The 26,047-nt window shown below is 36.0% G+C and overlaps 7 protein-coding genes across 14 annotated transcripts in view; 4 read left to right on the forward strand and 3 right to left on the reverse strand.

Moving 5' to 3' along the window:
• The window catches only part of LOC111492791 (polyadenylate-binding protein-interacting protein 3-like), an 8,593-nt gene extending 6,677 nt beyond the window's left edge, over nucleotides 1–1,916 (forward strand). For all 6 annotated transcript variants that reach the window (XM_023142243.1, XM_023142241.1, XM_023142244.1 and 3 more), the window contains 4 exons: nucleotides 174–320; nucleotides 555–653; nucleotides 750–812; nucleotides 1,390–1,916. In XM_023142243.1, the coding sequence (XP_022998011.1) occupies nucleotides 174–320; nucleotides 555–653; nucleotides 750–812; nucleotides 1,390–1,419 (339 nt within the window). In that variant the 3' untranslated portion in view covers nucleotides 1,420–1,916. The remainder of the gene's footprint in view (nucleotides 1–173; nucleotides 321–554; nucleotides 654–749; nucleotides 813–1,389) is intronic.
• Nucleotides 1,917–2,605: 689 nt separating this feature from the next.
• LOC111492674 lies at nucleotides 2,606–4,944 on the forward strand. The gene is made up of 3 exons (XM_023142065.1): nucleotides 2,606–2,956; nucleotides 3,837–3,936; nucleotides 4,701–4,944. The coding sequence occupies exons 1-3, from the start codon at nucleotides 2,686–2,688 to the stop codon at nucleotides 4,771–4,773; spliced, it is 444 nt and encodes a 147-aa protein (XP_022997833.1). The 5' UTR covers nucleotides 2,606–2,685; the 3' UTR covers nucleotides 4,774–4,944.
• Nucleotides 4,945–5,156: 212 nt separating this feature from the next.
• On the reverse strand, nucleotides 5,157–7,764 carry LOC111493206 (IQ domain-containing protein IQM4-like). Its single transcript, XM_023142852.1, has 8 exons — nucleotides 7,463–7,764; nucleotides 7,249–7,363; nucleotides 6,721–6,786; nucleotides 6,447–6,535; nucleotides 6,278–6,365; nucleotides 5,926–6,156; nucleotides 5,734–5,835; nucleotides 5,157–5,644 (listed from the first exon to the last, which is right to left on the reverse strand). Exons 1-8 carry the CDS (start codon nucleotides 7,762–7,764, stop codon nucleotides 5,240–5,242), a joined length of 1,398 nt encoding a protein of 465 aa, XP_022998620.1. The 3' UTR covers nucleotides 5,157–5,239.
• Nucleotides 7,765–10,026: 2,262 nt separating this feature from the next.
• Nucleotides 10,027–11,468, forward strand: LOC111492675 (EPIDERMAL PATTERNING FACTOR-like protein 3). The gene is made up of 2 exons (XM_023142066.1): nucleotides 10,027–11,073; nucleotides 11,196–11,468. The coding sequence occupies exons 1-2, from the start codon at nucleotides 10,918–10,920 to the stop codon at nucleotides 11,436–11,438; spliced, it is 399 nt and encodes a 132-aa protein (XP_022997834.1). The 5' UTR covers nucleotides 10,027–10,917; the 3' UTR covers nucleotides 11,439–11,468.
• A 1,086-nt stretch (nucleotides 11,469–12,554) lies between these two features.
• On the forward strand, nucleotides 12,555–17,527 carry LOC111492673 (casein kinase 1-like protein 2). The gene is made up of 14 exons (XM_023142064.1): nucleotides 12,555–13,086; nucleotides 13,185–13,225; nucleotides 14,097–14,166; nucleotides 14,253–14,401; nucleotides 14,492–14,587; nucleotides 14,672–14,742; nucleotides 15,476–15,537; nucleotides 15,692–15,755; nucleotides 15,829–15,913; nucleotides 16,021–16,147; nucleotides 16,225–16,307; nucleotides 16,395–16,455; nucleotides 16,713–16,861; nucleotides 16,940–17,527. Exons 1-14 carry the CDS (start codon nucleotides 13,011–13,013, stop codon nucleotides 17,234–17,236), a joined length of 1,431 nt encoding a protein of 476 aa, XP_022997832.1. The 5' UTR covers nucleotides 12,555–13,010; the 3' UTR covers nucleotides 17,237–17,527.
• Nucleotides 17,528–18,966: 1,439 nt separating this feature from the next.
• On the reverse strand, nucleotides 18,967–22,924 carry LOC111492768 (eukaryotic initiation factor 4A-8-like). The gene is made up of 5 exons (XM_023142207.1): nucleotides 22,767–22,924; nucleotides 21,337–21,406; nucleotides 21,076–21,182; nucleotides 20,470–20,900; nucleotides 18,967–19,912 (listed from the first exon to the last, which is right to left on the reverse strand). The coding sequence occupies exons 2-5, from the start codon at nucleotides 21,402–21,404 to the stop codon at nucleotides 19,277–19,279; spliced, it is 1,242 nt and encodes a 413-aa protein (XP_022997975.1). The 5' UTR covers nucleotides 21,405–21,406; nucleotides 22,767–22,924; the 3' UTR covers nucleotides 18,967–19,276.
• Nucleotides 22,925–23,427: 503 nt separating this feature from the next.
• Nucleotides 23,428–26,047, reverse strand: part of LOC111493151 (telomere repeat-binding factor 4-like) — a 4,439-nt gene continuing 1,819 nt past the window's right edge. The window contains exons 2-8 of one of the 3 annotated variants that reach the window (XR_002719965.1): nucleotides 25,507–25,706; nucleotides 25,001–25,085; nucleotides 24,622–24,705; nucleotides 24,064–24,349; nucleotides 23,929–23,971; nucleotides 23,793–23,850; nucleotides 23,428–23,512 (exon numbers count right to left, since the gene is read on the reverse strand). Coding sequence is in view for 2 of the 3 variants with exons in the window: in XM_023142786.1 (XP_022998554.1) it covers nucleotides 23,940–23,971; nucleotides 24,064–24,349; nucleotides 24,622–24,705; nucleotides 25,001–25,085; nucleotides 25,507–25,706 (687 nt within the window). In the remaining variant the exon portion in view is untranslated. Of the gene's footprint in view, nucleotides 23,513–23,676; nucleotides 23,851–23,928; nucleotides 23,972–24,063; nucleotides 24,350–24,621; nucleotides 24,706–25,000; nucleotides 25,086–25,506; nucleotides 25,707–26,047 lie in introns of those variants that run through there. The other 2 variants (XM_023142786.1, XM_023142785.1) reach the window with 2 other exon arrangements.

The following is a 26,047-nucleotide window of genomic DNA, read 5'->3' on the forward strand; positions in this document are numbered from 1 at the left end:
TTTTTTTTTTTTTTTTTTTTTTTTTTTTTTTTTTTTTTTTTTTGCTGGGTTTGTCGAGCAAGTTGAAGATAATAGGCTTATAACCATGACAACCATGAAGTTTTATAGTTTGTTGCAGCTAAAAACTAATATGTTCGGCTCTTCTTTTATGTTTTGTCTACCATTGTGAATAGGAATTCAAATTCAATCCTAATGCAAAGAGTTTCACCCCATTTCAAGCACCTGTTAGGCCACCTTCACCAGCACCTGATGGTTCCTTCTACTACCAGAGCAACATGCCTGCAGTACCCCATATGCATGGGATGGCTTATGGTGTTGGTGTAAGTACATGTATATATTGTCTTCTTGTGTTGTTTCTCTTGAAAAATTAGCATATATTAAATATAATTGTATATACATTTATATGAATGCCTTTTTCTTAGCTGTTGATCTGTCATATCTGCTGGAATCTGCTACTTCGTCTAGATCTTATGGATCTTGACCTTTTCCGATGGTGTGAAGATTTCTGATTGATGCACTTCTGTAATAGTTCCCAACTTTTCATGGTTTTGCAGATTGGACCTTCATTTGCAGGTCAACAGCCTCTTGTATTTAACCCAATGGTTGCGCCAATGCAGTCACCACATGCATATGTACAGCCAAATGGACCTCAAGTATGGTTACTGAAATATGAAGTTGTGACTTTCTTAATCTCTTTTTTTCAAAGGCAAAGTTGCTGTACATTACAATTTTTATTCTTTTGAATGCAGTATGCACAACCCATGCTTCTTGGCCACCCCAGGCCTGCCATGTACATGCTGGGCTACCAACCTGTAAGGGTCCATTGATTGTTTTGATACCTTTTGGTTTTATTGTTGCCTTTCAGATTTTGCTTCTAGATTTTTTGGTTTTATTTCTGCCTTTTAGAACATGAGGTAAAATACACTTTTGGTCCCAAGACTTGAACTTAGATTTTCAAACCTATCCCTTCTGGTCTTTGAGATTGGAATTGAGCTTCTCCTTGGTCATTTGAGGCTTCAAAAGTGACATTATGGGTGTTATAATTATTCCTTCAGATTTGAAATTGGTTTCTAAGTGATCCTTGGTAAAGTTGACGTTAGTTGATCTAATGAACCGATGATGTGGGAGTTAAACGTGGGTTTGATGGTATGCGTTTCTTAAATAAGTTACTTGGGGATCAAATAAAAACCAATTTCAAACTTAAGGAACAAATTAAAAATCAAATTTAAAAATTGGAGATCAAATGTGTCACAAGTTCAAGACCAAATAGAAACTCCAACTCAAATCTCAAGGACCAAAAGTGTTGAGTGTTGTGTTTATATCTCGTTCCCGTTCATCCTGCTGGCCTTATACAGATTTTGAGGATTTTTTTTCTATTTGTACCAACAGGAAATGCCATACAAGGGGCGGGAGTATTAAACAGTCCCTCGGATGCTGCTATGCAGTTTTACTTCTTTGTATTGGATTCTTCTAAGCTCTTCGGACGCATTGCTTTGAACTGAACTGACAAGGAAAATGATTGGAAATATAGACACAATGTTGGGAGGAGAGGGGAGGGGAAGGGGGTGTCGCTCGCTTGGTATGGGGAGGAGTTAATTTCTTTTAGTTGAATCACTATTTTCCTCATCCCATGAATTTGATTTGGTAGATTTAAAAAAATAAATAAATAAATAGCCACCAATCACATCACATTTCTGTTCTTTTATTTATCAATCAACAGTTAGATGTTTGGGGGTTTTGTTTGTTTATCTATCTTCCAAGTCTACAACATTTTGCATTATATCTTCTTTGTGTTAGCATACAACTGATAATAGTTGAAATATCTTAATCCTAACTTTTAGGTGTGCTATATAAATCTTTCGCCGGGGCAGACTAGGCCATGTATTACATTGAAATGAAAACTTTGTTATTTCGTTCTCTTGTTTAGGCATTTTAATTTTACGTTGGATTTGTTACTTACATTTATCCAATTGGTTAGTGTTGTCAAATTGGGTTGGTTAAACATCATCCGGTGTACATTGGAGTATTGTGGGATGAGCTTTGTAATTTCCTAGTTTTTTCCTTAAAACTTTGATGATGATCTTGTTCAAAACCTTTTGAAATTTTGATTGTTGTTTCTAAGATGAGATCCTCATTATGTTTGGCAAGTATAACAATGTCGAGACAAAGTTATTTTGAGAATTATGTTAATGGTATGAAAGAACATTATGCATTTGGGCTGTTGGTGGTGTTCAGTTTTCTTATTTGAGACAATTTGATGAAAGAACTCAAAATAGATAGAAATTAAAAGAACTCAAAATACAAAAAGAAATTGTGAGACTCAATTTTTTTTTTTTTTTTTCCCAAAGCCCTCCGTTGTCTTTCTTGAGCTGGAAGCTAGTGGAGCAATGATACTGATCTTATTACTAAGGATTAATCGACATAATAATAGTATATTAGTGATACATGAGATGAAATATAAAGAAAACTATTAGACATGAAAAATTAAAATTAAAATTTTGCATATTTAGCCACTAAATTTATAAATATGACCTTTAATTTTTTTGTCGATTTAGAAAATAAACCGAATCGAAGATTTCAGAGAAAGCCGAACCTTGACCGGACCAGCACTTTTTAAAAACCAAAACTGGAAGAAGAATCCCATTCTGATAATCTCTAGGGTTTATTCAGCTCGTTCATTTGGTAATGGCGTCCACACTTCTGGTTCGGACGGGAAATTCCTTGATCAATCGGTTGCGATTGAATTCCACGCATCAGACTAGCAGGATTTGGTATCCCCAAACTTTGTCTCATGGCCACGGCGCTGAAGTCACTCCGATGCTGTTTCCTTCACTCTCTAAGCATCAGACTGCTCAGCATTTGCAGCAGAATGATACCGAAACGGTGAGGAAGCTCGAATCTGAAGGCATCTTCTTCCCATTTGGTCTTCCTTCGCTCCGGTTCTTCTTACCCGACGGTATGCTGTTTTTGCCTCTTCCGCTTGAACTGATCTTTAGAGTTAATTCGTAGTGTATGCGATTTCTGTTGCGTCCTATTTTTTTTTTCTTTTTTTTCTTTTCCTTCTTTTTGGGTTTTTGAGTGGGAGGATTAGCACCATCAGGCGGAAGAGGATTAGCACCATTCATTCTATCTAGAGGGCCTCCTCCATGCCGTTGGGCTCCGAGTGATGTGTTTTTGTGCAATATAATTTAGAGAGTTCGGACCATGTACCTTGGAAACTTAACTTTGCCACCTTGATTTGGGGCTTTTTTCTGGAGAACTTCAGTGTTGGCTAATAATAGTTGTTGTCATTCAATGGTTGAAGAGGTGTTGGCTTCATCTCCTTTACAGAACAAAGTGAGAAGCTTTGTGGGAAATGGCCTTTCTAGCTATTTTGTAGAAGCTCATCTAACCTGAGAGCAATCAAAGGCTCTTTATCCACACCTTGTTCTTAAGGTGTGTTCTATGGCAGAGTTCAATGATAGGATTAGGTAGTAGGGGTAATATGGTAATTAGGAGGTTGGTTCACTGGGTGTTTCTTTGGGGGATCTGGCAACGAGAGAGGGCAGGCAATACTGTGACTATTTTAAGCTTGAGTTGCTTAATAGGGGAGGTCTTTCTTAGGTGTCAAAACTCTCATTTTCAGCCTTCGTGAAAGAAATTTCCTTTAGCATTCTCAATGTTGTGCCCTGCAAGTTGAGCATCCTGAATAGAGGAAAACTCGTTTTAAGTAGTTAGTAAATATTTTGACCTTTCTGTGGCAGGCTGTCCGAGTCATGGAGATATAGATAGCAATTTTCATGGCTCAGATGATAATTTAACCTGTTATTAGGCACTAATTTTTTTTGTTTGCGCAGGAGATTATTCTTCCACTCAAGAACCAATGCTCTTATTTCCTAAAAGGACTTTTCAACCTAGCACCATCAGGCGGAAGAGGAATCATGGATTTTTTGCCCGGTATCTCCCCATTGCCTTTTCTGCATCTCTCCCTCTCTCTCTCTCTCTCTCTCTCTATATATATATATATATATAGTGTTTTCACAAGGGAGAATTCACAATCTGCAAATACTGTTATACTTTGGGTTAAACATGCTCGTTAGAGCTTGATGGTTAAGTTGGTAGTTGTTATAAATAGGAATCTTAGAACACGGTTGGGAATAACTTTGAAATGGTCAAAATCTCTTTTGTTGTATTCAAAATCACTCTGAAGCATGTCTTTAGCCATTCCTAAACTTAGCATGGCTTAATCAGCTAAACTTCACTGTCCTTACCCATGAACAATGGCTCTGAGGATGAGCATGTTTGAGAGTAATTTTGAAATGGTTAAAATCTCATGTAAATCACTGTCGAACATGATTTTAGTTATTAAAAATCGTGAAAATTGAGTTCAAACTGTTGATTTTAAATGCAGTTTTAGAGTAGATCACTCTCAGTCATGTCTTTGTCCATTCCTGAAATTAGGTTGGCTTAATCTGCTAAATTTCACCGTTCTTGCCTCTGAACCATGGCTCGCGGGCAATTTAATAGCATCATATGTTGTCCAGCTTCCTTAATACTCGACTACCCTATCTGAGTTGATTTGTGGCCTTAGGAGTAAAAAAAATACCAGCCTACGTAAATTAGTTTGGTTGGCAAGACTAGCTGAGAAGGAAAAGGTAACAAATCATTTCTAGATGGGCATTAAAAGACCATTTTTTTTTTTTTTTTCCTTCTTTGAGCAGCAAAGCAACCAAGGGTGGGCGTAAAGTGATTGCTCGAAGGATTGCGAAGGGGCGATCAAGAATAACAGCATAATATGTGTCTCAAAGTCAGGTGTATTTGAATTAGCCTGCCAACATCAACCTCTATCTTTTGTAGGTTATGCTACTTTTTTCTATTAACTTCAGACAAGCTACTCACCGTCTGTATAAACCTCTCTGTTTTTATGATTATCGTCGTGCATTAAACCAGTTTCACTTACTTTTATTTTTAATTTTTTTTCATTGCTTGGCTATGAAACATAGTAATTGATTTTTAGTCATTCTTGAAAATTATAGATAGGAGGGTGCAAGTACACGACGATTTTCTTTGTTTTGCATGTCACCTCTGTTCGTGCATCAAAAGTCAACATAGAAAAAAAAGAATTGAAATGAATTAAATATTTATAACTAAAAACTAAAAGTTATTCATCATGGCTGCCCTCTAAAACTATCAAATCAATTCTCCTCTTCTACCTGCAACAGAATACACCTCCTTGAATAATCTCATGAACTCGACACAACTAGTATTGTGACGTTCGAGGGCTCGAGAGCACCATGCAAGCGAGCCTAGGGGACATATGGATTCTAGGGCTAGGCCTTGGTGATGGAATTGGGAAATTGGAGTTGAATGCCTGTTGAACAGAGGTGATTCTTGGCGAGAGATTCAGCTTTTCCAATGCCTGAAATTGAAGCTTTGTTGGATATTCTCTTACGCAGCCTATTCGAGGACCGGCGCCTGTGGTCCACTTGCTTCTTCGTTGAACCACATTGCAGTGCCTTTCCATTTCCGCCGCTTCTCCCGACGGCGCTGCAGCTTTCTCGGTGGTGTCACCGCCCCCTGTCACTTCCTTCTCCTCCTCGGTGGTTTCATCGGTTTCTCCCTTCTCTCTGTTACTTGGTGGTACATCCTCGTCTGTTGCACATCTCTGCATTGTCCCAAAACTAAATTAGTGTTTTTTTCAAACAAATTCATATATTATACCAATAATTTAACCTAAAAAAACAAAGTTAATACCTTAACGTTTGTTAGGTCAACATTGTTCTCCTTCAAGAACTCAGTGAACTCAATGAAATTTTCTTCTGTGGGATGATAATGGCCACTATAAGGCCATATAGCCTGAAACAAAAACAAAAAAATCAATTTTCCAAAACCCTTTAATTTATAACATATGATATATGCATTTAAATAAATAAATAAATAAATTACCCTGAGAATGCCACTGTCAGCTACCAGTCTGCCGGAAGCTGTGGTGACTGCTCCGGCGAGAAAGCTGGAGTGTTGAAAATGGCCTTTAACTTTCTTCCCCACATACAGATTTCTTGAAGCACTAAGAACAAATATCCATTTGGAGTCATTCACTGTATTTACGAAATTGCCACTTTGTTTGTATACAAGCTTCCCTTCCTTCACTATCACTTCGTAAGCCTCCCTTTGATTCTACGCCACCAAAAACAAATAACCCGAGTTTGTATTAAATTTATTATATTTTAATTCTAGGTTTGCTGACCGAAACTCAACTTATTAATAAAAATTAATAATTAATAATTGCCATACTTACGGGTCCTAGATATTGAATACACTGTCGTTGGAGAATTGTTCTAGAACATTTTTCGAGATTCAACTCTTTTCCATCTCCGATGTCCAACCTTTATTTAAAATTGAAGAAATGATAGTTACTAAAATGCATATATTTAATCCAAATTAGATAATTATTTATTATTACTTACCAATAAAAGAAAGGCTGCGAGCTTAGAGTTTGGAACCAAACATTATAGTACATGTGGAGATTGTGGCCGTAGCGATGACGTGGATCGATCTGTTTCATTTGAACGGACAAGATTTGTTAAACTAACTTTTCTTCTTTATTTAAAAATATAATGCCGACTGGTAGCGTTCAAGTTTTGCTGTATAATTAAATTATTCCATTTATTGTATTAAAATAATTAGGAATTTTAAACAAATAAAAGACTTTCCAATTATGGAAACTTTGAACAGACTTACAGCTTCTAGCCAATGTCTCAAAGCCAATTTCTGAGCTTTTCCATTCTTTGATAAGCCTTTACCCACCTGCAACCCAACCCAATCCAACTAAGTTTAGTTACACGGTTAAATAAGATTTCATTTCGAGCCTAATTTAATTAGATAAAGTAAATAAATATTATAGATAATTTTTTGAATTTTGATCGATAACGACGTGTATTATCAATCCATTGATTGGTGGGATGGGAGGTTTGAATATAGCTTGAATTGACGGCTATACATTGTTGATGACAGATAATGATTGACTCATTACAAAAAGTCAACGTAAAGTTAAAAGAAAAATGAAAAATCAAAGCCCATTCAAATTATTCACCTAAAAAATATAAAACCCAGAACCCAAAACAGATCTTTAGTTCAAGAAAACTGTGTAAAAGGGAAAGATATGAATGTATGTGAAGAACAAAGGAGGTCCAAAATTTGACAGAAGAAAAAATCAAAATAAAGAACGATTAACTATCAACATCAAATGAATAAAATAAAATGAAGTACCTTTGCAGCTCTTGCTCCGGCCCTTGACCATTTCGATACGGCGGTTTCCGCCTTGTCGGACTCAAAAAACGACACTGAACTCCGCCGTAGAGCGGCGAAATCCAACGCCTTCCACCTGAGAACCCCATCAAAAGATAAAAATTATCATTCATTTTTATTAGAAGAAAAAAAAAAAAAAAAAAAACCTTGTTTTTTGTGGGGTTTGTTTTATTACCATAACTCTTCAACGACAACAGCGCAATCGGCGAGATTCCGTCTCGTTCGGTAACTTTTGTAAACCTTCTGCAATTTGACGGCGGCTGCATCAAACTGATGTCCGTCTGGCGCCGGAGACACCACCACGGAGCTTCTCGTTTTAGGGAGCGGAATTCCAGGCGGGTGGCCGGAATCCAAATTCCTAGTTGGCTGCAGCTTCAAATTGCCGGCATTCTTCTCCGACCGAAACCCCCAGTTAGCCTTCTTCGTCTCCGGCGACGACAACGCTTCCCCCGACGACTTCTCTATCACCGCACACATTGTCTGGCAGAAATATACGCAGAAGCAGAACCCACCTGAAAGAGGAATCCAAGAAATTGGTTTTGCTGTCTGGTTTGTTTTTGTATGTTCTTAGAATCACAAAGTTGTCGGTTTATATATATACACACACACACACACACATATATATATATAGAGAGAGAGAGAGAATTGAATTTGAATGAAGGTTGCAGGCGAATAAATAAAGGAATGGTTTGAATGGGAAAAAGAAAGTTGAATAAATAAATGACATTTTGAAGGAACACGAGACCGAGAGACTCTCATTTATGTTTCACTTTCTAACTTTGTATCTGTTTTTTTCCTTTGTGTGGAATGTCAGAATTCGTATTGTTTGTTACGCATATCAATTTTTTGACATCCTTCCCAACAAATTTAATTAACTTCTAGATCGAACACAAATATCGACCCAAATAATTGTTTTTTTTTTTTTTTTTTTTTCTTTAACATACCAATTTCCATAATAATAAAATAGGAACAGAACTTGTGTCCGTGTTTCATACTAGAATTAATGCATTTAATAATATATATTTTCCTTATTATATATATATTCAGAAAATGAATGTTTAAAAGGGAGAGGAGATTGTTTGAACAGCTTAGCCCAAGTTGCCTTTTTATTATTTCATTTCATAATATTGGCCGTCACCGTCCATGTACGACCGTACACCAATAAATTTGTATGACGTCATTTCTACCTCATTCTCTTTTATCTTCTTCATAATATCATTTACATTCACTATGTATTACTGAACAAAGGGATTAAAATTATTTTTAAGAAAAAAATCAATTTTAAACACCTACCCAATTGACACAACCTAGTTAGTTGAGTTACGTCTCCGGTCATCTTCAAATGCGCCATCCCTCGTCGACGAGTCAAACTTTCTATTCCTTTCTAGCGAGTCACTTTGTGTCCTTTTGAAGCCGAGTGGATAATAATGAATACAAAAACAATCTTCAAATGCTCGCTTCTTTTTCAATCTTTCTATGGTTACGTCTGCTTTTACCTTCTTCCGAGTACATATTTCAAGAGGAATATTTTTTATCTATGAATATGAAAAATCTACCCATTATTAGACTGAGGACCTCTACGATATGCAAGTGAATGTTAGAAATACCCTGGCAGCAAAAGGAACAGAATTCTCGAACAAATTGGGTACAAACTCCTCTAGAATTGAAAAATGAACTATTATATGTTTGTTTCACCGATAGTAAAAGTAAGTTATGCGATAAATAGTTTATTTTAATACATATTTGTTACCCGAGTTCTTCTACAACATGTCAATTATGACAGAAGCATGACATAATCCATTAGCTTATATTATGATTCAAACTTAAATTCTCGTACAAACAAAAACAGTCACATTCAATGTTTGAACATGAGTTCTTGTATATGTTTAAATACATATACTTTATATCATCATGGATTTAAATACCAAATGTATAATTTATTTAAAAAGAAAAGAAAAGAAAAGAAAAAGAGTAAGAATAAGAGAGAGAGAGGGAATTCATAGTTTGACTTTTCAAAGCATCCAAAAAAGTGGGCCAAAGAAATTGACCAATGAGCGTCAGAGAAATTCCAAGCTGAAACGACTTTCTCGGTTTCCACTTGTAACACAACATTAATCCTAATTAAGTACTTGGTCCCATTCCCATTTCTTTAATTTTGTATTTAATTCCTTAATTATGCCTTCTTAAACCCAATTAAAAAATTTTAATTCCTCATCCAATGTGTTTTTTATTCCTTAAATATTCTCTTATTTATTTATATCTTTTATATATGAGGATTGATATTTAGAAGACGCAATTAAGTTGTTCATTCAAAAAGCATAAATTGGTCGAGAAATATTCTATTAAATTAATACAATAAAAGAGTTTTCTAGAAATGCCTATGACTTCCTTTTTAAAAAACAAAAAAAGTTATTGAACTATTTTTATTAAAAAAGATATCCAACTTAAACATAGCTGACCAAGGTCATGTGTTATTTTCATCACATGTATTCGGCGGTCATAATTTAATTTTTTAAAAGGAGAAATATGTAATGGTGTTGATTTAAAAAAGTGAGGAAAAAGCAAATTGAGGAGAAAGTATATGTGAAACCTGTTTTTATTGAAAATTTTGATAAAATTCATCCACTTTTAACCTATGATGGGACGAAATTAAAAATATTTTGAAGATAAAAGAAGAAAGATTTAAGAATATTTTGTGAATGGATCCCCGGATTTGTGTTGGTTCCACAACTCAAAAGCAAACATCTTCATGGGTTTGTGATGGAATGGATGATTGTTTTATCCTGGGGTCGAGACTCTAAAGCTGGTTCCTGGGGTTTCCCTTTGCAGAGCCGCTGATGGGAAATCGCCAAGATGGAATAATCAACCGCTCAAATCTCGCAGATATCAATAAGAAATCCCTAGGCGATATTGGACAGCAGAGGAGCCATCTCCAAAACGTACCATCTCTGCATTTGATGCTTAAACTGCCTTCTCTGCTTACCCATTTTCATCCTTTTCTTTTCGCAATATGCTTTCTTTGTCCTTCCTTTTCTAATCAATGCCCCCCATGTGTGTTAGCCTAAGGCTTGCTTCCCATCTCAATTCTCCAAATACACTCAAATTCAATATTGGGTATGTAGACATAGAAACCACTAGTTAGTGCCTGCAATGTGTTTGATTATTTGCTCATGTGAAAGTTTTGGCCTAATGCTTCGAACTCTGACATAATTCATAACACTTGTTCAAATAGAACCAAATAAGCGATTAAACTTTCATGTGGGATGTTAATATTTGGTATCTTGATTCCTTAAAAGGAAGACTGTAGTGATTTCCATCTTGATTATAACCCAAATGGATGGCTGAGATTGAATTTGGAGCTGCATTCTTACTACTCTGTAAAAGATCGACCCCATTTCTATTACCTTATTTAATTGATGCAATTTTTTTCCTTCTCCTCCATAAATAGCCCCTCTGTCAATGGATCTTCTCTTCTTTAAATAGGAATGAAACTGGCAGCGGTGAAATAAAGCCCCTGCAGTCAAGGTAGCTGGTGTTTTTATTGCTCTTCTTCTCCATATTTACACTGCTTCTGGGAAATGTGAACCTGCTTGATACCCTCAATTTATCTGTCTGGGTTTTGAAGAAGACATGAAAGGAACATATTATTGTTTTATGTTCATTCTGCATTTAGCTTGTTGGGTTTCTGCTAAAACCACCGCTCTTGCACCAAATCATCCTCTCCTTCCTCATAAACAACAACGTCTGTTGCCGGCTCTTGTCTCAGCCTCTTCTAATTCAAAACAGGTCAAGCTTCGATTTGCTTATATGTCCCTGAAATAAGTTTAGATTTCTTATTATTAGTCCCGTGTTCGAATCACGGCTCTCGAGTCGATGTGTTGAACTCATTTTTCTGTGTGTTTTTGAAGGGTGTTGGAGGTGTAAATGAAGAAGAAATGTTGTATAGAGGGATGAGAGGAATGGGTTCAGGGCGGCCGAGGTGTGAGCACAAATGCTATGGATGCAGTCCGTGTGAAGCCATTGAAGTGCCTACCAACAACAACAACAGCAAGAACAACAACAAGAGGCGCACCCACGTGGGGGTCCAATACACCAACTATGAGCCCGAGGGATGGAAATGCAAGTGTGGCCATTCCTTTTACACCCCTTGATTCTAACTTACTTGCTTTTCAATTATTGCTTCGTCTTCTTTAGTCACATGAACCCCCTATCACTTCAAAACTCATGTCAATATAACATAACTAAAATCTTATCAATTATTTCCATTCATTCAGGGTTAGATACTAACATTAATTAGGTTAATTTATAACTTAGTTTAAATGAGATGAAGAATGGAATATGTTAAGTAAGTTAGTTTATTCAACTCCACGTGTTAATTTTAACCATCTTGGTCCTAAAGTTTTATGTTATGCTCTTTATTCTTTATTCCAAATATGTCCCTCTGTGTCCAGCTTTGATGGGCCATTTGAACAACTTGTCTTATCTCCCGACCTTGGCATCCATGGGCTGACAAGTCACAACAAAATGTTTTTTTGGTTTTACGTGTTCTCGTGGAATTTGGACTTTTTGTTACCTTGTCTTGTCCTTACAACTATATCCACCTAACAACCTATCCTAAATTAATGTAAGAGTCCAGAATGTATTCCAAGGGAATTCACAAGTTTAGCTCCAGAATTATTAAATATTATCCAATAATTAAGATGTATATTTCGGATCAATTTTAAATGGAAAAGAACGTGGTGTTATTACAATATTCATATCCGCTTTTAACCGAATCATGTAAATAAAACCATTTTGTTTATTTAAACTATTTTTTATATATTTTTTTTTTTTTGAATTTAAATTGATTTTATATGGAGAATGGGTCAAAAGGGAATTTTAATTGCTCTAACTAAATTCTATCTTATCAAAATAGCATGTCCCCGCTATTCTGGGCCTATCGTGTGTATGCATTATAAAGGAAAATACTCTAATTTTATTCTCTTACAATATTCTAAATATGGCATCAAAAGATTTGTTATTCCATTAAGAGGTAAATATTGATTAAAATGCAGGTTAGAAGATAATTAAATTATTTTCGATGTTGGTGACAAAGTTTTAACTTAAGTGTACGGAATATAACATTAATTGGATTCCTTGTGTGTCAACATCATTGCATGCCAGAGGAGCAGAGACAATTCAGCGTTTGGATTAAGCGCCAAGGGCTTCTCTTTCAACCCAAACGACGTCGTTACAATGGTAAGAATCCGAAACCCAAAATAAAAGAAAAACAAAAGAGAGAAAAGACGGTATCCTTTAATAAAGGATTGTAACTGTTAGCGATTTGCTATTTCTTTCCGCTTCGATTGGATCAAAGCCAGAGAGAGAAACAAAGGAGATTTCTGTGGAATTGTTTGTTCTTCAATCCGCCCTCATCGTGTTCTTCATTCTTTTTCTTCTTCTTCTTCTTCTTCTTCTTCTAGTGCTATCAACCGCTTTGATTCATTTTTTCGATGAGAAACGATTTCGTTTCTCAATTTTCGCCTCTGTTTCATCTCTCCTTCATGATTTCATTCCGCAACCGTCTTTTTGCTTCTTGATGATCATCTGTCCGGTCTTTTAGCCGTCAATCCAAGGCCTTGACGGTGTTTCTGTCTTTTTCCCCGGGATTTTTCGTCTAGGACTTGTTTTGATTGATCCTAGGGTTTTCTATTTCTTTTTTCTTTCTGCAAGAATTTTGTATCATGGAGCCGCGAGTTGGAAACAAATTTAAACTCGGTCGCAAGATTGGGAGCGGATCGTTCGGAGAAATCTATCTCGGTTTGCTCTTTTTTTTTTTTTTGGAGTGGTTCTGCTTTTCATGCGTGATTCTCTGTAGCTTTTCTAATTTGATTTTGATATTGTTTTTTTTATTTCAGGTACTAATATTCAGACGAACGAAGAAGTCGCGATTAAGCTTGTGAGCAAATTTTGTGCAATTGGTTTGTTTTTGCGGCTGTCGTTGAAAATATATCGAGATGCTTCCCAATATGTCCTATTTGTTAACCTTATCATTCTGTCCTGTTATTAACTTTTTGTTCTCTTTTTGCAAAATAGACATGCATGCGTATTTGACTAGGAATTTGAGATAGGACATAAATTAATTCCTTTATTTTAATCGAGACCGTGGAAGATAGAGCTTCCTGAAGGCTGTGTTAAGAGTTTGATTTATCAAAAGTTCAAAACCTTGGCGTACTTCTGGTAGAGTTATGAAGGCGCCTGAAAAGTTCATGCAAGTTCGTTTGGATAGGTATCTGTAGAGAATGGTCTCCACGTTGAGTTGATTTCTGCTAGAATCTTCATAATGACTTAATGAGGTTGTGTTGATCATCAGTAATCAGTATTCTCATACAAAGGGTTGATGTTAACACAAGTACTTGGTTATGGCCCATGGGTTCGAAGTCCATAGTTCTCTCAATCTCACTCACATTAATATCTATTGTCAAACTTGTGAATGCTGAAAGTGATGGATTTTTAGTTAGAAAAGAATGAGCACGAAACTCATGCAGTTCATCTGTCACCAATGAGATATTCATTTATTTTATACTTTTCAGCATTTAAGTGGAGCATAGGATAATAACTTTTTCATGATAAGATGGGCTGATAAGTTATCCCGACGGTACTTCGTTAGCTGTTGGCTCAGATTAAGCTTGAAATTAGTTGCAACTTTCCCTTTTGGATGGACAGAATCGAGTCGTTATTTGATTAATGGAGTTGGTTCTTTTTTCTTATTAAATAGTCTTTACAGTAATAAGTAATTTTTGCATTCCTGAGACAGTTTCTTTTTCCAGGAAAATGTGAAGACGAAGCATCCACAGCTGCTGTATGAATCAAAACTATACAAAATACTACAAGGAGGAAGTAATAAACATTGCTCTTTACCTTGTCTTGTTTATAAGTTCCACACTTTATAATACATTCTTGCTAACTTTTCGCAATTTGGACAGCTGGAATTCCAAACGTGAGGTGGTTTGGTGTTGAGGGGGACTATAATGTTCTTGTTATTGATTTGTTGGGTCCTAGCCTCGAAGATTTGTTTAACTTCTGCAGCAGAAAATTGTCTCTTAAGACCGTTCTTATGCTTGCTGATCAGATGGTATTATTTAATTCATTGTGTTCACCCATCCCTATGTGTTCTTCATGTTCTTGTTTATTAATGCTCTTCGAAACCTTTGCCTTCTTTTAGATCAATCGGGTTGAGTTCGTCCACTCCAAGTCCTTTCTACATCGAGATATCAAACCTGATAATTTTCTTATGGGCTTAGGCAGACGTGCCAATCAGGTTTCAATTTTGTTTGTTGTAAGATTTTGCATTTGGTTTTGTTTTGATCTATTCATCCAATGTCCTGTATCCATGTTACCATAGGTCTATGCTATTGACTTTGGTTTGGCTAAAAAGTACAGAGACACTTCAACTCATCAGCACATTCCATACAGGTTGGTTTATAATTAAAAATTGTTATCGTTTAATCCATATTGATCTTGTTAAACTGTGGATTCTTTGAGCACTTTTTATGAAGATCTCAGTTGTAGTATTCATTGTTTTCAGTGATGTCTTTTGGTGTGAATTTTGTTGGCGGGTAATGTAGTACTGGGTCATTGTTGATGCTTAAGATGCTTGGAAGCTCAAGATGTTAATCAGCATGCTATCCTTCATTCAGGACAATTCATTCAAAACGTTCTTTTTTTAAAATAATAATAATAATAATAATAATAACTCTAAAATCTAATATAATATATTGTCTTATAATATCCTAATTCCTAGGATAATGTAATATCACTCACTCATTTGTTTATTTCAAGTATTGGGGATTTGCTTCCATGATAAATGTTATGGAGTTAAATTATTGTCTGTTTCCTTTTCTAACTGTTAGTTCTTGGCTATCATGATATACTAAGAAAATCGGAAAAAATAGTCTAGCTCAGAAGAGAGTGAAAAAGGATTCTGCTACATTTTGCCGTGTATCTGGGTCTGTTGGTTAAGATTTTGGGCTTTGATTTAGATTCTAGACCAATGTTCTATGTTTGAACCTGTGTTCTGGTGTTGGAGGGCTGGTATCAATACCGTAAACATATACAAAAAAAAAAAAAAGCACTTTCCTTTTATCTGTTGATCCCAAAGGAACAATTTCCATGAGTTTGACAAATGTAAACTGCTGACAATTTGTAGAGAAAACAAGAATTTGACAGGAACAGCGAGATATGCAAGCATGAATACCCATCTCGGCATTGGTATCTGTTTTCTCTTTCCCTCTATTTTCTCACTCCTTCCAATAATCTACACACACACGTAATAGAACATAGATTTAGAAGTGAAGGAAAATGTAATAATTATTTTTAGTTCTATTTCCTCTACTTCTTACAATTTTGATTTCTTAACATACAGAACAAAGCCGCAGGGATGATTTAGAATCACTTGGATTTGTTCTTATGTATTTTTTAAGGGGCAGGTAAATATTTTTCTGTTATCATTTGTGATTCATTTATTGTGAAATATGGTGTGCTAACCTGTCTTCTCTTTAGTCTTCCTTGGCAGGGACTCAAAGCAGGAACCAAGAAACAAAAGTACGAAAAGATTAGTGAAAAGAAAGTCGCCACATCTATTGAGGTTAGTTAATCCATGTCTTAGGGTGGCATTTCTTGCTAATGATACAATTCTTGTTCCGAATATTATGAAATCCAATTAGATTATGCTGATATATTGTTCTGCTACAGGCCTTATGTCGTGGATACCCTACTGAATTTGCTTCATACTTCCATTATTGTCGATCGTTAAGGTTTGATGATAAGCCAGCCTATTCTTATCTAAAAAGACTCTTCCGTGATCTTTTCATTCGTGAAGGTTTGAATTATATAATCTGTTTGTTATGTTACTGTGTTGTACTGTTCTATTAAATTAAATGAAGTTATACTTTTCAGGTTTTCAGTTCGATTATGTGTTTGATTGGACCATTTTAAAGTACCAGCAGTCCCAGATAACCGCCCCACCTGCTCGTGCTATTGTAAGTTTTGGAATGCATGACATTGACTTTTCCCTTTATGCTAATACTCAATATCCATCCTTAATCCTTGTAAATTTTAAATTTTAGGCTGGTGCTGGACCAAGCTCTGGACTACCTATGGCTGTGGCCAATGCTGATAGGCACCCTGGTAGTAGATTCTGTTCTTTCTCGAGTTCCTCGTATCTTAACATCTTATGCCCCTGCGTGCATATCTAATGATTAATGAGTTTCAACAAATTCATTCTTCTTGCATTCTAAATGAAAGCTTGGTTTCTTAAAGAAATAATAAATAAAATAATGATGATAATAAAAGAGCCTTAATGATGGCATGCATTCCCTTTCCCTTGCGAAATATCTGAGTGGAAATTTAAGATGCTTAATCTGACTAACCAATTATCTTTGAAGGTGGAGAGGAAGGTCGACCACCTCCGAGTGGCTGGGTACCAGCAGACCCCCTGCGAAGGAGAAACTCTGGTCCAGTAACAGGCACTGGAAATTTATCAAAACAAAAGCCCCCAGCAGTAAATGGTCCAGCTGTTGCCAAGGAGCATTTAGTGAGCACTTCTTGATTACACGCTTCTTATCCTGCTCTTCTCATCTGTTAACTTGAACATTATCTTGGCTTCATCCAGCTACCAAATTCCAATATGTTACGTTCAAGTGGATCATCAAGACGAGCTGCCATCGCTAGCAGTCAAGATTTAGCTGCGCTTGGATGTGAAACTGATCCATCTCGCCCTCCAATTCCAGATCTGAGTTCAGCAGCTCTACACAAAATTTCTAGTGCAAGGCATTCTCCTGTAGTATCAGCAGATCAGAACCGTAACGCCTCTGGCAGAAACGTATCAAACATCAGGAACTTTGAGTCAACTCTTAGGGGTATCGAAAGCCTCCATTTTAGTGGAGGAGATGAGAAGGTAAAATATTAGTGGCTAACACTCAGCTCGCTATCTATCTTGTAAATATGGTCGGGTGGTTTGTTCTGCTTTCGTTTGTGTTTTAGGAAAGCAGCAGCAGAAACAACTTGGAAACGAACATTTACTGTCACAAAAATGGTACGAAGAGGAGAATTACTACGTGGCTCATCGAAGAAACTTGTCAATGAAAGCCCCATTTTTAGTCGCCTTAGGCAGTGGGATTCAGTTTCTCTAATTTATTTGTTGAATACTGTTCGTTATATTCCATTTTACGTAATATTTTATCCTCGGCGTTTCTTTCCATAGCCATCCAGACGAACATCAGATCTCGGCAAGTAGTTTATGTTTTTTATTTCCTTAGCTACGGTAACGTGGGGGTATCCGCACTGTGACTATATATTTTCGTATGTCTATAAACTAGTTTTTCTTTTCTTCATTTTAATTTCTCATTAGATAGCCGAACTTTTATTTTCTGCGGCGTTAAGTTCTGTGCTTCGGTAATCAACCGCCATATGGGAATCCACCAATTGTTATAACATAAAACAGTCGTCCAAATCCTTGACAAAAAAAAGATGACCAAGTACTTTCAAAACAGTTTTATCATATATAGTAAGAGATCCAAAGAGAAAAGAAACGAAATAAGTTGCGAATGGTACCCCTATAGAAAAAGTCTCTCCAAAATGACCTAGGAGTAGAACTCTTCTCGGAGTTGTTTTTCTATTAAAAATAGTAAATGTTGGTCAATTTTATAAAATTTGAACATTCCTTTTATTTACCTTCAAATGTCTTGATTTGGATTTTTGTAATCGGATTTGGAGGGTAAGATCTCATACATTTTTGTCAATCATTTTGTAAGGGTTGCGAAGAGAGATCGAAGACGCAGATTTTCTGACGCTGTGTGGTTACTAGATGTAAAAGACAGAGAAGAGAACAACCCATCGGCCGAAGGGCATATTCAGAAAGAAACTAGCCTTCCCAAGAGGCTTTCAACTCAAAGACGAAGCCTTGCGCTCCAGTGTAGAATTTCTTGATCTATGAAATGTATGAAAAAGGGGTTCTTTCCCTCATTTTGACAGAAGAAACGAACAGATTTTAGTTGATAGAAAGGAAATGTAAAGTACAATATTTTGTTGTGTAGTAAAAGACTAGAAAGGATACTTGTTTAAGAATTGAAAAAGTTGTTAATGGGTACCTTTATAGAAAATGCCTAAAAAATGGCGGAGAGCGGAACTATTTTGAGGTTTTAGTTCTATTGAAAAATGTGTCAATTTCATCAAATTTGGACATTCCTCACCCTGAGTTCACCTAATATTTTGAGAAATAAGTTTTTCAAACTTAAAAATAGCATGGGAATATAGTTTTAGTACATTCTTAGTGAATATAGTAGAAGGCTAAAACAAGATTCAGAGTCCTATGGTAAATGTGTTAATGCGTTAGCTTCACCAAATTTGAATATTTCTCACAAGATAGTGTAACTTAAATGTTCATAAAAATCAAGTGCGCTCAAACTGCATTATTTATAATTTAGCCGGTTAGAAAGGGACATTTTGTCCATTTTAATGTTCCATACATTATAAATGTATGTTAATTGAAGTCTAATTTCGAGCATAGTAATGATGGTTAATTGCAAGTTCCAACACTAAACCAGAGGAAAATCCAATATGATTCTACGTCTTGATCGAGAAAAAGTCGATGGCACAGGAAAAAAAGATGGCAAAAAAAAAAACTATCAAAGACCTACAAGAGCAAAAGACAACGAGTTCTTATAACTTCGGGAAAAAAAAGGCAAACAACAGAAAAAAGCCTCAAATACAATACAAAACCCCAACAGAAACAAAAAAGGCCCATATTTTACCAGAAAAGCAATTTGACAATCTTTATATTGCAGTGGTGCAGGGCACACCATTTTCCAAGGTCAGATAGGTTCAAGAATATTAATTTAAGACACTAGAGTAGAGCAAAAAGATAGAGGTGAAAAGCTTGAGTCTTCGAAGAGAAGAGAAGAGAAAACCAGATGCCTTGTTCACTTGACCCACCAGAATATTTCCGTTCTCACAGGAGATCAGCAACATTAGCTGGCAGCTCTTCAATTACCACGTTGTAAAACTTCTGAATGTCAAATAGCATTCTTTCGTCCTCATTAGTTACAAAGTTGATGGCAACACCCTTTCTTCCAAAACGTCCACTTCTTCCTATACGATGAAGGTAATTCTCTGGTTGTGTTGGCAGATCATAGTTAATAACTAGAGAAACCTGCTGCACATCAATACCACGGGCCAATAGATCGGTAGTAATGAGGACTCTAGAAGAGCCTGAACGGAACTCACGCATAATAATGTCTCGGGTGTTCTGGTCCATGTCACCATGGGTAGCAGAAACCGTGTGGTCACGGCTTCGCATCTTATCAGTGAGCCAATCCACTTTACGACGAGTATTAACAAAGATGACACTCTGGGTGATGGCCAAAGTCTCATAAAGATCACAGAGGGTCTCGAGTTTCCAGTCTTCCTTGTCAACATTGACATAGAACTGCTTGATACCTTCCAAGGTGAGCTCATCACGCTTTACGAGAATTCTTACAGGCTTGTTCATGAACTTCCTGGTGATCTCAAGAGCTTCAGGTGGCATTGTAGCAGAGAAGACCCCAACCTGAATCTTCGATGGTAGCAGCTGGAAAATGTCATAAATCTGCAATTGGGATATGCATGTGTTAGGGGAGTTTCAAGATTGAAACCACAACTCCAAGACATGATTAGTTCCAATGCAATGAAAAAAGTGAACCATTCGGTTAGTTATAGCGATGGATTCTGTACATTGAGAACGGTAAATAAATAAATTAAAAAACTGCACACCGTATGGGAACAAAATAAGTGAACAGCTACAAACTCCCTCACCGATACTTTTCAGTAAACGATAGGAGAAAGAACACTGGAACTGAAAGCATCCTACGTCATTTTCTACATCTCCGAAGATATTATTACACAACTAAAAATACTAAACCAATAGGGAAAAAGAAACAACCTTCCAATCTTTAAAACCAGAACTCAAACAGTACATAACTGACAAAAGAAACCTGCCAGAATGCTATTAACGACTTAGATTACTCTTCAGATAGCTAAACTAAATTTGAACCACTGACTAGGCAACAACTTGTAGCCACAGTCCGGACAGCCCTAAACAGTGTAATAAAAAGAACAAAATTTCCAAGCATGTGAGAACAGATTCATAAAAGTAAAATAACAAACCTGATCCTTGAATCCACGTGAAAGCATCTCATCAGCCTCATCCAACACAAACATTCGAATGCAGTCGGGACGAAGTGACTGTCTACGCAACATATCAAACACACGACCAGGAGTACCAACAACAACATGGACACCAGCTTGAAGAATGCGTTGGTCCTCACGAACACTTGTCCCACCAACACAAGCATGAACCTTCACTCCCAGATAATCACCAAGGGCTCGCATAACCTTCTCAATCTGTTGTGCAAGTTCCCTAGTGGGTGCTAAGACCAGAGCCTGGCATTGCACGAGACCATAATCAAGCTGCTGCAAAATGCCAGAGCAGAAAGTTGCAGTCTTTCCCGTACCAGACTGCGCTTGTTGGATCACATCAAGCCCTTTGCAGAAAGGAACAATTCCCCTTTGCTGAATTGCAGAAGGCTTCTCAAAACCTTTATAAACGAGGTTAAAACTATAATACAGCACATTGCAAACCAGCGAAAACCAGAGAAAATAAAAAATATAAAAACTATATGATTTGCTTAAATATTAATCATTAAACAATATAAATATTGAACAAAAAATAACTTTGAACACAAGGAGAAAAAAGAATAATGCTATACCAACCATAAGCATAGATGCCTCTGAGAAGGTTTTCTTGCAGGCCCATAGAATCAAAACTATCATAAACTTCATCATAAGATGTGAAGAAATCTTGGCCATCAGCTGAAAGTCTACATTGACCAAGAGATAAGAATGAATAGAGAAGGACACTAGAATTAAGAGATTACAAAAAACATAATAAAGATAATATGCAATGAAGCTTAATATTACTGTAGGAATAAATTGTCTAGGATGTTCAAAAAAGTTAAAAAACGTCAATCTTACAACTCATTCATTTTAGAGTCAAACTGACGTGCATCAAATTGAGAACCTTCTGGAGCCAAACCCGCCATATCTGTATGCAGCCAAACGTATAAAACATTTAGTAGGTTATGGCAAAAAAATTGTATAGAAACATCTAAAACAAGAAACTCACGCCACCTTTAACTTCTGCACAACAAAATATAAACATGAATAGAGGAAAAGAAGATTGCAAAAAATTTAAAATATCAGTGGGAAAAGAAACAAAAACCCATTGGCTAACAAAATGGTGACAAATTTGTTGTCGTGAAAATTTTCATTGCCATCAAAACCCAACGGTCTACTATTTTGAGCTATTTCAAAATGATTTGAAATATTGAGTGCTTCTATTCCCAATGGATTTAACCTTGCCATACTTTGATTTTCGATCAATAAATCAATATTAAACCCCTAGTCGAATTAGATTTCATTTTCTTATACATCTACCATCCAAATACAAAATCATGAGCGTTCCACACAAGATAAAAATTCAAATCCGTTTCTAAGGTATCAAATTATAGGATTTAAAATCATTTTCGAAAATTATAGACTCCAAACGGAGGTAATAGACATAAGAGAAAATGTAACAGAAAAGGCAAACTTGCAATCAAAAAATGCAGAGGGCATGGATTAACGTTCTGTCCTCATTCCGGGAGACGTTTACAAAAAAACGAAGGTGGCCGATAGATTATTAGTAAGATCTTCGGGTAACAAAAGCCACTTTGTCACTCCCTAAACGTTATAAAAGAATGATCGAGCGTTTAGAGAGCAAGGAAAGCTTTCGCTAGGATGATAGTTAGCGTATAAAGAAAGAGGGAGAAAAACAGATGAGAACTAGGGGAAAACACTCATTGGAAATTTCGCGTGGACATATTGTCAAGATGAAACATCAAAACATTTTACACAGGAGCGCAAGTGCGTATCAATCAAAATTTTGTAACAGTACCACCTTCAGAAGAATGTCCTAGATATAGATACTTCCCTATCATCTACCGCCCAAAAAGGCTTTGGAGGAAAAAATTTAGCCATGTTAGGGAACTTTCTAAACTCCAGACCACATAATCGCATAGCGAATGTCCAAGACATCACCTAATCTCAAAACACTATGAAAAAATACGATAATAATCTAAAACCTATTCACCAATCATAGGGCGCAGATTTTACAAAAAAAGAAAAGAAAAAAAAAAGAACACAGTATGAACATTCAACAAAGAAACAAAAATATGAACAGAGAAAACGTACACACCGTATAAAACGATATCAGATCCAGTACAAACCGGTTTGAGCGATAAGAAAAAGGGAAAAACTCACTGAATCCAAGCAAGATGTGACCAAAAAGATTAAAACAAGAAGGAAAAAAGCATAGAACATGAATAAATAACAAGAAGAGATGTATTAAAGGAACAGAAAGAAACCTGTAGATCAGTAAGAGACGAAGGATTGAGAGAAAGATTGGAAAGCGTATGAAGATAGCGAGAGATTCACAAACTCCTCGGATCTGCGCCGTGGAGTTGAAAGGAGGCTAATGCTTAAGGTGTGAAGTTATAATGCGAGGGCGTTAGGTTTTCTAAGGCGGCCCCTTGGCCTTCTGGCCTCAGCTTACAAATATGCGCATTGAAGTTACGATTTTGCCCTTGATTTTGTTTTTATTACATTTATACCCTGAAAAACCGTGGACTTGCCTGATAACAACTTATTCTTATTGTCATTTGGTCAATTTAAAAAGATTATAATAAAATTACTTCCAACATTTTTTATTAAATTACAACACGTTTGAGACTATGCTTCATATTTTTAATAAATCTTTAAATTACATTCTTTTTCAATGTTGATTTAAGCATAATTGGAGCTCAAAACGTGTTCTATGAAAGAAATATTAGAATAATGGTAGTTTCAAATCGTTTAACAAAATCCAACCCAGTAATTGACATAATCAATTGAACCGTAAAATAAATTATTAGAATCGAGATGACCTTTTTCAAATTCATTTTACTTGAAATAACTTAAGACTTGAAATAAATTGGACGTATTATGAACATATCAAGGGTAAAAGTAGTTTGAAGTTGTTGAACTTTAACAAAATTAATAAAACAGCAATCGAGCCCGAGATTTCGAGCTTACCAACTCAAAATCAAATTAGCTTGAATGTTAACATCAGCAGCTGAAAAAGGAAAAGATGAGTAAGTTATTCAAATGAGCCACAAATGTCTGTCTGTACTTTGTTCTAAATGCAGCGAATATAGTTGTAGTTCCAACGCACACCCCTCTGTATTTATTGTCTTTGTTTGAAAAAGAAAAGAAAAAGAATCTAGTTTTAGAAAAATGAACCAAATATGCACTTAATCTCGTCTCTGCTTAGGAAAATTGGGTATGTTATAACCAAATTCTAATGGAAGCAACACAAGCTCATTGGAACATCAAGAGAAATATTGGATATCTACCTATAAATTAATTTGATTTGATTGCGACGGGGAATTTTGATGGGATGCATGGAGAAACCTGAAAATTCCACTGGCTTGAAGAATTTACATGCGGATTACAAAAACAGCGAAGGATTGGATCGGCCATTAAACTTACAAGCCATTTATCTAAGCCAAGAGAACAATTTCCCCACGAGAACCTGCAAAACATTGCACAGAGAAAAATAGAGGTTGGTTTTAGACGTTTCCAAGAGCCACAGCTTCTTCAAGAGGAATCAAGGCTTGAACTTACATTTTTCATACATCTCTTTTATAATCTGTAGCATAGAATCTGTATCTTCAGCCATCTTTGCAATTCTCTCTGCCTCCTTCACAGCTTCCGCAGCTAAGAAAGATTTGTTCTCTGCATCAGCAACTTTGTAGGCAGCTGCTTTCGCTGCGTCTTCCACCGTCTCCCCTGATGGCATCAACCCTCCCATAGTATATTGCGACATTCGTTGCCTGACATCCTTTTGTTTGGGTGTAGGAGTTTTAACTGCCAATGAATTGTCTTTCTTTACCTTGTAGCAATTCTGAACCTGTATTACGGCAGAGAGATGATAAAGAAACCCACATGTAATACAAGTGACAGGCATAAAAAGTTCATAAATTTGAACTCCTACAAAAATGTTCATAATCACAATCCCATGTCATCACTTAATGTTCTTAATTTTTCCGACAAGCATAAATAGTTTTTCTTTTGGTGGGGGAAGGGGATATAGATGTAAGAAAAGCATGCATAATCAAACTACATAACTTGGATAAACCATATAAAATAACAGCATACAGATAAACTGCCATCATAACTTACCTTTTCGAGCTTTCCTTGTGAAACAAGCCTCCTCAACTTTGAGCTCAATTGCCTTCTGAAGTTTTGTGGCACCTCATGCCTTTGCTGCATCATATGAAATCAACAGTTGACGTATCATGTAATACAAACACTAATGTTAATAAATAACATATAATTCAGCTAAGAAAGCATGAAGCAACCTCATATTTCACAAATATATAATGCTAGTATGGAAATGGTAGGTTGGAATAACCTTCCTGAAAAATGAGTGTCTGACAAGAGTAATATTATATAATGGGGTGATCTCCATGCAGATCATTCTCACAAATAGGAGTACTGCCATCTCTCTTTCAATAAAAAGAAAAAGAAGAGAAGAAAAGAAAAGAGACTGCCATCTTACCTCAATAAAGTTAACCATGGTACCTATGTCGCATCCATTTGAATCTTTTATGGTTGAAAGAGCTTCAAAAATCATTGTATGATACCTGGTCAACAGATACTTATAAGACCAATGACGAGACATCAATGAAATAATAAGTGAATATGAATAAAAAAGGTAAACCACAACATCCCTTTTATCATGTTCAGACGAGTAAAATTTCCCTCGAGGTTGATCAAATACTATTTGCTCCTTTCAGTTGCATAAGTAATGGGTGAATTCTCTCATGCATAAAATAAGTCGAACAACTCCATTTAATACTTAGGATTATAAATTAGCATGTTTACAATGATCCCTTCTTTTTCTAATGTCATTTAGAACATCTCTTCATCACATAAATTTCATTCTATTATTTGTATATTCTTTTTAGGTGGTGGTGGTTGGGGCTTAACATATTTTATGACGAATATTTGAATGCACCTCATTATAAGTAATCGAAAGAGGGAAGTACAATGAAACAAACAGACCTTGGGACATTTTTCCCATCCTGTGGGGCGCTGTTTGGTGGATCTTCTCCTGCAGCATCAGCAGATGCATTAAACTTAGTAAGAGCAGAGTTTTGGTTGTTAGAAATTGAGGCAGCAACAATAGCTTTAGCTTTGGGAGTCCTGGACTTCTCTTTTGAGCCTTGTGAAGCAGTACTGACACTCAAATTACGCCATTTATCCTGAGTATACAAGCAACACAATAGAGATAAATAGTTGCAGATATTAGTAGTTAGGCAGTCAAGCTATTTCGAGTATACAATATTTTAAAGTAACAGGAAATGGGTGAGGTTTTTAATCAAGAGATTTTAAACCTTAAATCCAAGGCGAATAATACCATAACACCATTGTTTCAAGTAATGCTGGAACGTAAATGATCTCAAAAATGCATCTAGAACGAACTTTAAGAACATCTTATGCTGTTCATACCTCTGTTACACTTTCTTTTCTTTTCTTTTCTTTTTTGTGTTCTTTTTTTTTTTTTTTTTTTTTTTTTTTTTTTTTTTTTTTTTTTTTTTTTTTT

The sequence above is a fragment of the Cucurbita maxima genome, unplaced genomic scaffold (assembly GCF_002738345.1).
Source record: "Cucurbita maxima cultivar Rimu unplaced genomic scaffold, Cmax_1.0 Cma_Scf00018, whole genome shotgun sequence".
NCBI classification, from domain to species: Eukaryota; Viridiplantae; Streptophyta; class Magnoliopsida; order Cucurbitales; family Cucurbitaceae; genus Cucurbita; species Cucurbita maxima.